Source organism: Oncorhynchus nerka, linkage group LG2 (genome assembly GCF_034236695.1).
Source record: "Oncorhynchus nerka isolate Pitt River linkage group LG2, Oner_Uvic_2.0, whole genome shotgun sequence".
In the NCBI taxonomy this organism is placed as follows: domain Eukaryota; kingdom Metazoa; phylum Chordata; class Actinopteri; order Salmoniformes; family Salmonidae; genus Oncorhynchus; species Oncorhynchus nerka.
The window spans coordinates 81,482,782-81,497,507 of NC_088397.1; the positions used below are offsets into that span (position 1 = coordinate 81,482,782).

Below are 14,726 nucleotides of genomic sequence, written 5' to 3' on the forward strand. Positions count from 1 at the left end.
CTCTCACTCTATCCAGCTCTCTGTGACCCCCTCTCACTCTATCCATCTCTCTGTGACCCCCTCTCACTCTATCCATCTCTCTGTGACCCCCTCTCACTCTATCCATCTCTCTGTGACCCCCTCTCACTCTATCCATCTCTCTGTGACCCCCCTCTCACTCTATCCATCTCTCTGTGACCCCCTCTCACTCTATCCATCTCTGCCCTCTGTACCTGTATCACCCTCTCACCTACCCTCTTCTCTCTATCCATCTCTGCCCTCTGTACCTGTATCACCCTCTCACCTACCCTCTTCTCTCTATCCATCTCTGCCCTCTGTACCTGTATCACCCTCTCACCCACCCTCTTCTCTCTAATCATCTCTCCTTCTCTGTGGCTCTAACCATCTCTCCCTATATCTGTACAACATCTAGGTTCTTTGAAATGCAGGACAGATGCTGCAGTATGACTTCCCTTATGGATCCCTCCAACTTATACTCCTTCTCATTCTCTCAGTCTTTCCCATCTCTTTCTCTTTTACTGTACTTACGGAACCCTCAAACCTCTCCAACCTCACCCTCTACTCTGGTGCTGCCATTCTCTTTATCTGTCCTTATGGAACCATGATATCAATCTACTCCCTTTCTAGTCTCTTTCTTTCTGTATCTACGATTTACTCTCTCTCCATCTACTCCTTTTCCAAACAGACAAACACACTGACAGTATCACTGGCCTCCGACCGGATCAGAAGTCTTGCCAAATTAACAAATGTTAATGTGAGAGCATGCAGACACCACTTCCTCTCTCTCTCTCTCCATTTCCCTTCCTCCCTCATCCCTCTTTCTCTTTGTCTTTCTGAAACAGAAAAGCTATCCAAGCAGACCTCTCAACATCTGGTGGCGGGCAGCGGAGCCCCGATCAAAGTGTCCTCTGGACGGGTACCAAGAGCAAGCTGAACCCAGCGGGAGGGACACTGTATGTGTGTCTGTGTGTGTGCGCATGGAGCCTGCTTGTCCTGTGCAGATCAATAAAGTTTTATTGAATTGAATAAAGTTGATAGACAGCTGCTTTGGCTTACCCTCCTTGCACTCCAGCGCCACTCGAGACTCCAGGTTGTCCATCTGTAACTGCAGGCGTTTCAGCGTGCGGTCGGCATCCCGTGACTTCCTCTTGTAAGCGATGAGCACGGCGATGATGACCAATAGCAGCAGGCCACCGCCCCCTCCGATGCCGATGATGGCAGGCAGGCTGAGCAGGCTGTCAGAGTACATCTGGAGGGTACCGGGGGAGTACTCAAATCCCCCCACACGTACCTGGGAGGGAGAAGCACACACTGGTTTAGATTCTTTGTGGGACAATTAATATTGTGGAACAACACACATTGCTGGATTGGGTGGACAACAGACAGGTGGACAATAGACAGGAGTGACCAGTTCACCCCAAAACAGATAGTGATAAAATAAATGAGAAATAATTTACACACACACAATTATATCACAGCCTGCACACGAGTGTGTGTGTTTGTGTGTGCCTGTACGTGCGTGCGTGTATTTGTGTGCATGTGAACATGTTCCTTTCCTTGTCACAACACCCGGACTCGAACATATATTCTTACCTTCACACCATATTACTTCCCCTAGCCGTAGCTTCAACTCTATTCCTAACAGTGCATTCAAAAACTAGATTATTGAGATGCAGCCCCAATTCCTTTCCTTGAGACAACACTGTAGTGATCAGTGCAGATGAAGGGAAGGAGATGAGGAGAGGAAGCCACAGACTATTGAGATGCACCATAAGTAACCCGGTCAAATCAATAATATACTGCTATAGGTGTTTTAATGAACTGGTCTATATCTATCAAAGACAACATGTAACCCGAAGGACTGTAAAATATAGATATGGACCTCTTAGTCCACAAGCCATTTCTCAGCTGCATTGAATATGTGCAAATCCCTGCAGAATAGAAGCCAAATGAAGAATTGAATTTGATAGGTTGTCTAGGACACAAACAAAGCTGAGACTATGGTAGCAGAAGCTTCAACGTGTGTATGTGGATCTGTATACAGATGTAGGATCTTAATTTGATAACCTTGTTGCAGGAGAACTTTCCTGCAATGCAAGAAATGTAAAACTTGTTTAAGGTTTAAAAAGGCTTCCGAAGTTTGTAATTTCCACTTTGAAATTTCAGACTTGATTTTCCCTTACAAAAAATATATTAACCCCAACAAAAATGTATATTAATTATAATCCCCTCCTAAAATTGTCCTCGACTTGGCCTACATTTCCAAAATAAGTCTATATATAACACACTGCCATTGTTAGAATCTTAATATCAATAACGGTTTTCCCCATTGCCCCTCCTTTTCATGAAAGTAGGGCCTGCTCCTCTCCTTTTCATGAAAGTAGGGCCTGCTCCTCTCCTTTTCATGAAAGTAGGGCCTGCTCCTCTCCTTTTCATGAAAGTAGGGCCTGGAAGGCGCCATGCCCAGTTGATAATCACCCAGATAATTGCCTCAAAACTCAACCTAAACTATACAGAAAGTAATTTCACACATTCAACAACAGATTAAATAAATGAAGTAATGTACAATGGTTAGAAAGGGGGAGAATGGGTGAGTTGATGAGCGAGGGGAGAGGATAATGCATCGCTATATAGTCACCAATTGTGAATGAAGAACAAGGCAGGCCATTCGATTGTATTGATCTATTCTAATTATGATCTCAAAAAGGTATGTATCAGTCCACCAAATCCAAGCAGCTTTATCAGTCTACTCTGGTCTACTTGCAGTACACGGTGGGGGAGTGAGTCATTTACAATGGCAAGAAGAATGGATGCACATGCTGCGTTTGTGCTGCTACACGATCTGAATGAAAATTACTATGGTGGGGAAGAAGTGAACCATGACATCTCTGATGATGATTATTCTGGGCCTCAGCCTTAGCCTGAACCTCTACCTCTGAAGCCTAAGTACAAAAAGCCACAACGAGACCTCCCGGGTGGCGCAGGTGGTCTAAGGTTCCTCCCGGGTGTTCTAAGGCTGTGCCACCAGAGACTCTGGGTTCGAGCCCAGGCTCTGTCGCAGCTGGCCGCGACCGGGAGGTCCATGGGGCGACGCACAATTGGCCTAGCGTCGTCCGGGTTAGGGAGGGTTTGGCCGGTAGGGATATCCTTGTCTCATCGCGCACTAGCGAATCCTGTGGCGGGCTGGAGGCAGTGCACGCTGACCAGGTCACTAGGGGCACGGTGTTTCCTCCGACACATTGGTGCGGCTGGCTTCCGGGTTGGATGCGCGCTGTGTTAAGAAGCAGTGCGGCTTGGTTGGGTTGTGTATCGGAGGATGCATGACTCTCGACCTTCGTCTCTCCCGAGTTGTAGCGATGAGACAAGATAGTAACTACTAAAAACAATAGGATACTACGAAATTGGGGCGAAAAAAGGGGGTAAAATAAAAATGTTTAAAAAGCCACCACGGTGTGCACTGAGCAGGTGCCCACGCCACCACCAAATGAAACGGTGAGACAGGGGAGAGGAAGGGAGGACACCGTTTGGATAGAAAAAGCCGGTGACAATTCTACGGGACAATTATCCGCACAAAATATTGTCACTGAGAGAGCAGGCCCTACATCTCAAGCAAAAAACAACTTCAGCAATGCACTTACCAACTTTGGTTGTTTATGTGAAATTGACATGCTACAGCACATAAGGCACTGTACTGTTGGGCATAGGGAGCAAGGAGACATGCCTGGGATCTGTCTGTTGATAAGCTGGAAGTGTTCATTTCAATACTTCATGTCCGTGGAGCATTTGGTGGAAAGAGTGTGTATGGAACATTTCTGGTCATGTATGAGATACCTTTCTTAGGAGAAACCATTTTACGGGATCGCTTCAGAGAGATCATGTGTTACCTCCATTATGATGACAAAGAAACGAGAACACGAAGCCTGGAAACAGACAAATTCGCCATGGTATCCGACGTATAAATAATTTACTATTTTTAACTGCTGTCATTTTTGACAGTTATATTCATTATAATGCCATTATTGCTTTTGTGCTGATTTTCACTATTTATCCAATAAAATTACATTTTGGAGCTCATAATGATGTTTAGGCTACTGATGTTTTTATAATTTCACCGTGTGACCACGCGTCTTGCTGACCACGCGTCTCGCTGAACACGCGTCTTGCTGACCACACGTCTCGCTGAACACGCGTCTCGCTGACCACGCGTCTCGCTGACCACGCGTCTTGCTGACCACGCGCCTTGCTGACCACGCGTCTCGCTGACCACGTTTCTTGCTGGTTTGGGTATTTTTTTTTACTGTGATGTTATAAAAATAATTTGTTACCGTGTTTCAACACATATGCTTTTTGTTTCATAGTTGTAACAAAGGCACTCCACAAATAAAATTGATTGAACATTAGAATGTTTGTTTTTACATTTAGCCTACAGTAACATAAACTAATGAAAATGAACATATGCTAATGTTATCTAAGATCTTCATAAACAACACCAAATGCTTATTTTTGCGATAGCATTTATGAAATGTATTAATTACACTGTTAGACTGCTCATTAGCTTGATGGGGGTTGCCTCGAGGCCCAGCGGTTCTAGTATTAAAGGGATGAATAGAGAGGAGGATAGACAAAAAGTGGCAAGAGGAACAGAGGAAAGAATAGAGAACATAAAGAGGGGTATATGACATAAGGAAAGAGGAGACTGTTATATTGAAAAAGTATAGATGAGGGAGGAGGTAAACAGAGAACGCAAGATGAGCAAAAATCTGAGGTTAGGTGAGGAGAGATGTAGTGAGATGAAATGCTAAATGTGAAAAGAATATGATACGATACGGTGTTATACAATGCCACATAAGACAACCCAACATTACCAACACACCATTACCCAATCCACCATTACCCACCCCCAACATTACCCAACCAACTTAACATAACCCAACACAACATTACCAAACCCAAGCCAGCATTACCAAGCCAAACCCACATTACCAAGCCAAATCCAACATTACCAAGCTCAACCCAACATTACCAAGCCCAACCCAACATTACCAAACCTAACGCAACATTGTCCAACCCAATGTTATCCAACCCAACATTACCCAACCAGACATTAACCAACCCGACATTACCCAACCCAACATTATCCAACCAGACATTACCCAACCCGACATTACCAAACCTAACGCAACATTGTCCAACCCAATGTTATCCAACCCAACATTATCCAACCAGACATTAACCAACCCGACATTACCCAACCCAACATTATCCAACCCAACATTATCCAACCAGACATTAACCAACCCGACATTACCCAACCCAACATTATCCAACCCAACATTACCCAACCAGACATTACCCAACCCAACAATGTCAAAGAGAGAGTGGATACAGTAGACTACTTACGGTAACTTTGTGTTCTCCGGTGAGGTTGGGCCACTCACAGAGCAGCTGGCTCTCTGACAGGGTGAGGACACAGGGCGTGTCACCGATCAGCACCGTGTAGTTAAGACGAGAGTTACCAGGGGCTGCCGGGATCAGGTTCTTACCCTGAGAGACAGAGACAGACACACAACTGAAGAGAATGCATAGGTGAATAGGAACACACACACACACTCTGTGTACACGCAAGCACACACACTCTGTGTACACGAAAGCACACACACCCTCTCACCAGTTATAGCCTGAATTCAAAATTGATTAAATAGATATTTTTTTCTCACCGATCTACACACAATCACCCTATAATGACAAAGCGAAAACATGTTTTTAGAAATGTTTGCTAATTTATTGAAAATGATCATACAGAAATATCTAATTTACATAAGTATTCACATCCCTGAACAAATACTTTGTAGAAGCACCTTTGGCAGCGATTACAGCTGTGTGTCGTTCTGGGTAAGTCTCTAAGAGCTTTCCACACCTGGATTGTGCAATATTTGTCCATTATTATTTTCAATATTCTTCAAGCTCTGTCAAATTGGTTGTTCATCATTGCTTGACAACCATTTTCAGGTCTTGGCAAATATTTTTAAGAAGATTTAAGTCAAAACTGTAACACTGCCAATCAAGAACATTCACTGTCTTCTTGGTAAGCAACTCCAGCGTAGATTTGTCCTTTTGTTTTAGGTTATTGTCCTGTTGAAAGTTGAATTCATCTTCCAGTGCCTGGTGGAAAGCAAATGGACCCAGGTTTTCCTCTAGGATTTTGCTGTACTTTGCTTTAGCCGTTCATTTTTTATCCTGAAAAACTCCAGTCCTTAACAAATACAAGCATACCCATTACATGATGCAGCCACCACTATGCTTGAAAATATGGAGAGTGGTACTCAGTAATGTGTTGCATTGCTTTTTTTTTGCAGTATTACTTTAGATGCCTTGTTTCTAACAGGATGCGTGTTTTGGAATATTTGGATTCTGTACAGGCTTCCTTCTTTTCAGTCTGTCATTTATATTAGTATTGTGGAGTAACTACAATGTTGTTCCATCCTCAGTTTTCTCCTATCACAGACATTCAACTCGGGTAACTGTTTTAAAGTCACCATTGGCATCATGGTGAAATCCCTGAGCAGTGTCCTTTCTCTCCGGCAACTAAGTTAGGAAATACATTTGTAGTGACAAGGTTTATTGATACACCATCCAAAGTGTAATTAATAACTTCACCATGCTGAAAGCATTATTCAATATCTTTTTTATCTTTATTTTTTATTTTTTATTTGACCCATCTACCAATAAGTGCCCCTCTTCGAGAGGCATTGGAAAACCTCCCTGGTCTTTGTGGTTGAATCTGGGTTTGAAATGTACTGCTCATTGAGGGACCTTACAAAACATTGTATGTGTGAGGTACTGAGATGAGGTAGTCATTCAAAAATCATGTTGGACACTTTTATTGCACACAGAGTCCATGCAACTTATTAACTGACTTGTTATGCAAATATTTACTCCTAAACTTATTTAGTCTTGCCATAACAAAGGGGTTGAATAGTTATGGACTCTAGACACTTCAGCTTTTCATTTTTTATTAATTTGTATGAAACAGTGTTTGTATACAATGCAGTAACATACCTACATTGTACCTTATGAAAGCTACATGCAGGCTATAGCGTGTCTCATGAATTTTTATATAGATTCTCATAAATTGACATATTTGTCGGGGGTAGATGCATTTTTCGTTGGAGAAAATAATTGTTCTTAGATCAATTGTTTTATTATTTGTTGAAGGCAGAATAAATGGTTACCTTTGTGCCTGTGTGGTCCAGTGGTTACAATAATGTATGCCAGAGTCAGCATGGGTTCACATCCAACCAACTGCCCTTTGAGTCATGTATGCATGTCTATTTTTGATGCATTAATTCTGCATGGTTACAGGGTTAAAACAGAAACCATTCAAAGGTTAATAGGCATCATTTACAACAAGGGGTTAAGGTTAGGGGCAGGCTGTTTCGGGGAAGGCTTCAAACAAAATAATTTCATAGCATACTTAGGGCTTGCTATGGCATTGTGCCCTAAGCAGCGCGCTCTGGCTCCGAGCCTCATGAGTTCGTGCTCGGTACTGGGCGATCTAGTGACAAGCCTGAGCATGCATTAGCACCACAAGTTAAATCACATTTATTTCAATGTTTTCAACAAGTAAAATGAAGAGACTGATAATCAGAGAAAAGTTTCTCAGCAGCACAAACCACTGGACCACCTCAGGCAACTACTTAACTCAATTTTGACAGTTCATTCTTACCCTTAGGATACACTTGACACTTGTATGTTGTAGCCTACTGGAGACCAATATCCATCTTGTGTTATTAAACAATATACAGTACCAGTCAAATGTTTGGACACACCTCCTCATTGAAGGGTTTTTCTTTATTTGCACTATTTTCTACATTGTAGAATAATAGTGAAGACATCAAAACTATGAAAAAACACATATGGATTCAGTAACCAAAAAAGTGTTACAAAAAAATAGAAATATATTTATATTTGAGATTCTTCAAAGTAGCCACCCTTTGCCTTGATGACAGCTTTGCACACTCCTGGCATTCTCTCGTCCAGCTTCATGGTGTAGTCACCTGGAATGCATTTCAATTAACAGGTGTGCCTTGTTAAAAGTTAATTTGTGGAATTTATTTCCTTCTTAATGCATTTGAGCAAATCAGTTGTGTTGTGACAAGGTAGGGGTGGTATACAGAAGATAGCTCTATTTGGTAAAAGACCAAGTCCATATTATGGCAAGAACAGCTCAAATAAGCAAAGAGAAATGACAGTCCGTCATTACTTGAAGCCATGAAGGTCAGTCAATTGGGAACATTTAAAAAACTTTGAAAGTTTCATCAAGTGCAGTCTCAAAAACCGTCAAGAGCTATGATGAAACTGGCTCTCATGAGGACTGCTACAGGAAAGGAAGACCCAGAGTTAACTCTGCTGCAGAGGATAAGTTCATTAGAGTTACCAGCCTCAGAAATTGCAGCCCAAATAAATGCTTCACAGAGTTAAAGTAAAAGACACATCCCAACATCAACTGTTCAGAGGAGATTGAGTGAATAAGGCATTCATGATTGGATTACTGCAAAGAAACGACCACTAAAGGACACCAATAATAAGAAGAGACTTGATGAGCCAAGATACATGAACATTAGACCGGTGAAAATCTGTCCTTTGGTCTGATGAGTCCAAATTTGAGATTATTGGTTCCAACCACCGTGTCTTTGTGAGATGCAGAGTAGGTGAACGGATGATCTCCGCATGTGTGGTTTCCACCGTGAAGCACGGAGGAGGAGGTGGGATGGTGCTTTAGTGGTGACACTGTCTGTGATTTATTTATAATTCAAGGCACACTTAACAAGCATGGCTACCACAGCATTCTGCAGCAATACGCCATCCCATCTGGTTTGCGCTTAGTGGGACTATCATTTGTTTTTCAACGGACAATAAGCCAACACACCTCCAGGCTGTGTAAGGGCTATTTGGCCAGGAATTAGAGTGATGGAGTGCAGCATCAGATGAGCTGGCCTCCACAATCACCAGACCTCAACCCAATTGAGATGGTTTGGGATGAGTTGGACCAGAGAGTGAAGGAAAAGCAGCCAACAAGTGCTCAGCATATGTGGGAACTCCCTCAAGACTGTTGGAAAATCATTCCAGGTGAAGCTGGTTGAGAGAATGCCAAGATTGTGCAAAGCTGTTACCAAGGCAAAGGGAGACTACTTTGAAGAATCTCAAATATATTTTGATTGGTTTAACACTTTATTGGTTACATGATTCCATATGTGTTTTTTCATAGTTTTGATGTCTTCACTATTATTCTACAATGAAGAAAATAGTAAAAGTAAAGAATGGTAAGGTACGTCCAAACTTTTTTTACTGGCACTGTGTGTGTGTGTGCATATATAGACACTTGCAGTCAGAAGTTTACAAACATACATACTGTAGGTTGGAGTCATTAAAACTCATTTTTCAACCACTCCACTAATGTCTTGTTAACAAACTATAATTTTGGCAATTTGGTTAGGACATCTACTTCGTGCATGACACAAATCATTTTCCCAACAATTGTTTACAGAGAGATGATTTCACTTATAATTCACTGTATCACAATTCCAGTGGGTCAGAGGTTTACATACGCTAACATGACTGTGCCTTTAAACAGCTTGGAAAATTCCAGAAAATTATGTCATGGCTTTAGAAGCTTCTGATAGGCTAATTGACATAATTTGAGTCAATTGGAGGAGTACCTGTGGATGTATTTCATTCCCTACCTTCAAACTGTATATATATATATACATACAGTTGAATTGGGAAGTTTACATAAACCTAAGCCAAATATATTTGAACACAGTTTTTTCACAATTCTTGACATTTAATCCTAGTAATAATCCCTGTTTTAGGTCAGTTAGGATCACCACTTTATTTTAAGAATGTGAAATGTCAGAATAATAGTAGAGAGAATTATTATTTCAGCTTTTTTTCCTTCCCACATTCCCAGTGGGTCAGAAGTGTACATACACTCAAACAGTTCTATTTTTGTTTCATCAGACCAGAGGACATTTTTCCAAAATGTACGATCTTTGTCCCCATGTGCAGTTGCAAACCGTAGTCTGGCTTTTTTATGCTGGTTTTGGAGCAGTGGCTTCTGCCATGCTGAGTGGCCTTTCAGGTTATGTCAATATAGGACTTGTTTTACTGTGGACATAGATACTTTTGTACCTGTTTCCCCCAGCATCTTCACAATGTCCTTTGCTGTTGTTCTGGGATTAATTTGCACTTTTCGCACCAAAGTACGTTCATCTCTAGGAGACAGAACGCATCTCCTTCCTGAGCGGTATGACGGCTGCGTGGTCCCATGGTGTCGACAATTTGTTTTCTGAGGTCTTGGCAAATTTCTTTTGATTTTCCCATGATGTCAAGCAAAGAGGCACTGAGTTTGAAGGTAGGTCTTGAAATACATCAACAGGTACACCTTCAATTGACATCATTTTCTGGAATTTTCCAAGCTGTTTAAAGGCACAGTAAACTTCTGTCCCACTGGAATTGTGATACAGTGAATTATAAGTGAAATAATCTGCCTCTAAACAATTGTTGGAAAAATTACTTGTGTCATGCACAAAGTAGATGTCCTAACCGACTTGCCAAATCTATAGTTTGTTAGCAAGAAATTTGTGGAGTGGATGAAAAACCAAGTTTTAATGACTCCAACCTAAGTTTATTTAAACTTCCGACTTTAACTGTGTGTGTGTGTGTGTATATATATATAAAATGAGGGTTTTTGATGTGTATGACTGCATTTCAGATACATTTTTGTATTGATGGGGACTTGCGCTGCATCTCATTGGCTGAGGGGGAACCAATTAGGGCAAATAAACTCTCCAAACACACGTCCCCGTCCCCCTCCCCTTACACATGAGGCATTGCAGGGAGAGGAATTAAATGTTTGGAAAGTCTGATGCACATCTAATTGATCCACATTCCCGTTTCATGTTTTCCGGCATCTCCGAGAAATGGAAGACGCAGCAATCAAAGGGTTCATTATGAAATTGGTATTTAAATTGTTTCTGATAGACTAGAAAAAAAAAACTTATTTCATATATAAAATATCAACATCATAGACTGAAAAAACACAAGTTTTGTCCAACACCCCTGCACACCCCTGTTGCCTAAGCTACACAAGAACATGGACAGCCTTCTGGGCAGACCCATCATCTCAGGGATTGGGAGAATAACTCACTCTATGTTGACCATCACCTGAAACCCATTGTGTCAAGCTTGCCATCTTATCTCAAAGACACAGCTGAACCCGTGAGGTTGGTGCTCACGACTTTGCCTCCTTCCTGCAGTGTAGCTGGACCGCCATGGGCACAAGGATGGCACTGAACTTCTCTAACCTGCAAAAACATTGCATTGCACAGTACCCCGCACCCTGAGGACCAACCTGTATAGTGGATCACATCGTCTCTCACTAGCACTACCAGCTGATATAGGGCATGTCTTCCCCGGGCCCTATTTGAATTTGTCCATTCCCTTTGTGTAATTATTCTGATGAAGGCCGTAACGTTCATGTTTTAATATTGCTTAAATAAAACAAATAATTGTTAATGAGGAACGAGTGTTGTGTCTTTTCCTTTTCAATTAATATAAAACATCCATGAAATATCACAGTTCAGCCAGTAACATACAAAAAATAATTATTGTCGACCAAGAGTCGTCTGTTCTTTCGACCAATCGATTGGTCGATATTTAAAAATGTTTATTTGTCCATATATAGACATCCTATGTGTTTTAATCAAATCAAACATACACACTGAGCTTGTCTGATGGTTTAAGCACACTGTTTGATTCAATAATTAAGACACACAAATGACAAGGGGGAGTCCGATCGCAATTGATTTGATTGTGCCGGGCTAGACTCAGCTCTGTGTTAAAAAACAAATGTCAGTGAGTGACTGTGTGACTAACACCTGTTGTCTCTCTCTCTTACCCTGCTGCAGCGACCACCACAGAACATCAACAGTGTTTATAGTGTTGTCTCTCTCTCTCTTACCGTGCTGCAGCGACCACCACAAAGCATCAACAGTGTTTATAGTGTTGTCTCTCTCGCTTACCCTGCTGCAGCGACCACCACAGAACATCAACAGTGTTTATAGTGTTGTTTCTCTCTCTTACCGTGCTGCAGCGACCACCACAAAGCATCAACAGTGTTTATAGTGTTGTCTCTCTCTCTTACCCTGCTGCAGCGACCACCACAGAACATCAACAGTGTTTATAGTGTTGTCTCTCTCTTACCCTGCTGCAGCGACCACCACAGAACATCAACAGTGTTTATAGTGTTGTCTCTCTCTCTCTTACCCTGCTGCAGCGACCACCACAGAACATCAACAGTGTTTATAGTGTTGTCTCTCTCTCTCTTACCCTGCTGCAGCGACCACCACAGAACATCAACAGTGTTTATAGTGTTGTCTCTCTCTCTTACCGTGCTGCAGCGACCACCACAGAACATCAACAGTGTTTATAGTGTTGTCTCTCTCTTACCCTGCTGCAGCGACCACCACAGAACATCAACAGTGTTTATAGTGTTGTCTCTCTCTCTCTTACCCTGCTGCAGCGACCACCACAGAACATCAACAGTGTTTATAGTGTTGTCTCTCTCTCTCTTACCCTGCTGCAGCGACCACCACAGAACATCAACAGTGTTTATAGTGTTGTCTCTCTCTCTTACCCTGCTGCAGCGACCACCACAGAACATCAACAGTGTTTATAGTGTTGTCTCTCTCTCTCTTACCGTGCTGCAGCGACCACCACAGAACATCAACAGTGTTTATAGTGTTGTCTCTCTCTCTCTTACCGTGCTGCAGCGACCACCACAGAACATCAACAGTGTTTATAGTGTTGTCTCTCTCTCTCTTACCCTGCTGCAGCGACCACCACAGAACATCAACAGTGTTTATAGTGTTGTCTCTCTCTTACCCTGCTGCAGCGACCACCACAGAACATCAACAGTGTTTATCGCTTTGTCTGTGTTGCTGAAGCTGCAACATAATTACAGGCATTTCTGATTGAAAAGTTCTGTTACCGAAATCCCTCTTTGTTTAAGAAAAACATCCCCCATTCCCTCAACCCTTACCTTCTTTATGTTCCACGTATGAATAACATTTTTGTAAAGCCTAAAACATTTCTGAAATGGAACGGTTTATTTATTGTTTACGGTAATTATACAAGGGTCACTTTGTTATTTTATTTAAAAACTAAAATGCTTGATTGCATTTCAAATCATGAATGTCTCGTATGCTGTGTGATGACATGAACAAATAAATGATTGATTGAATGATACAGCAGCCTATATAAGTATTGAAATATAGGCCTCAGTAAGTTATGGTATTAAGACTCAACAGGATGGGTTCTTGGGCCTACAGCTCGATGGTGGTTATACAAGGCTGCTATACTAAGCCTACTAATGATAATGACATTACTTATTATTATAATGATGATCATAATAATAATAATAACTATAAGAAGAAGATAAAGCCAAAAGCTCCAAGGGTAGTAGGGACAAATAAATAGGGTCACCATTTCTGAATGAATGTTTTGAGAACACAAAGGCAATTTACATTTCTATCAGTGTCATTCCAGAAATATATTGCATTGGATGCCGCTGTGAGGTTTTAACACTCATTTCTAAGTTGAGTTTGTTGGAGAGATTGAACTTTACAGTGAGATGGTCACATTGAACCTGGTGCCATACATACGTAATGTGTCATTTCTCATCCCTAAGATACATTTGTATCTCTTTAACCCTCCTCCACCCTGCTCATGCTCCATCAAAGGACTCTCCTTCACCCTGGGCCTCACTCTGCACCCCAGAACCCAACTCACTGATGGATTCTCCTCCACCATTGGCCCCATTCTCCACCCAAGAAAATATCTCCTCGACCTTGGTTCACTTACTTACCTCCACCCTGGGACTGCTCAGAATCTCCCTCCTCCACCCTGCGCCACACGCTCCACACAATAACACTCCTCCACCCTGGGACTGCTCAGAATCTCCCTCCTCCACCCTGCACCACACGCTCCACACAATAACACTCCTCCACCCTGGGACTGCTCAGAATCTCCCTCCTCCAACCTGCGCCACACGCTTCACACAATAACACTCCTCCATCCTGGGACTGGACTGCTCAGAATCTCCCTCCACCCTGCACCACACGCTTCACACAATAACACTCCTCCACCCTGGGACTGCTCAGAATCTCCCTCCTCCACCCTGCGCCACACGCTCCACACAATAACACTCCTCCACCCTGGGACTGCTCAGAATCTCCCTCCTCCACCCTGTGCCACACGCTTCACACAATAACACTCCTCCATCCTGGGACTGCTCAGAATCTCCCTCCACCCTGCACCACACGCTTCACACAATAACACTCCTCCACCCTGGGACTGCTCAGAATCTCCCTCCTGCACCACCCTGACACATAACACTCCTCCATCCTGGGACTGCTCAGAATCTCCCTCCTCCACCCTGCACCACACGCTTGACACAATAACACTCCTCCATCCTGGGACTGCTCAGAATCTCCCTCCACCCTGCACCACACACTCCACACGATAACCCTCCTCCACCCTGGGACTGCTCAGAATCTCCCTCCTCCACCCTGCACCACACACTCCACACGATAACACTCCTCCACCCTGCACCACACGCTCCACACGATAACCCTCCTCCACCCTGGGGCTGCTCAGAATCTCCC

At 42.7% G+C, this 14,726-nt stretch overlaps 1 protein-coding gene across 1 annotated transcript in view; it reads right to left on the reverse strand.

The window, feature by feature from the left end:
* The window catches only part of LOC115120658 (plexin-A1-like), a 409,850-nt gene that overhangs the window by 33,222 nt on the left and 361,902 nt on the right, over positions 1–14,726 (reverse strand). Inside the window, exons 19-20 of the mRNA XM_065003449.1 lie at positions 5,401–5,544; positions 1,057–1,291 (exon numbers count right to left, since the gene is read on the reverse strand). Of these exons, the coding sequence (XP_064859521.1) occupies positions 1,057–1,291; positions 5,401–5,544 (379 nt within the window). The remainder of the gene's footprint in view (positions 1–1,056; positions 1,292–5,400; positions 5,545–14,726) is intronic.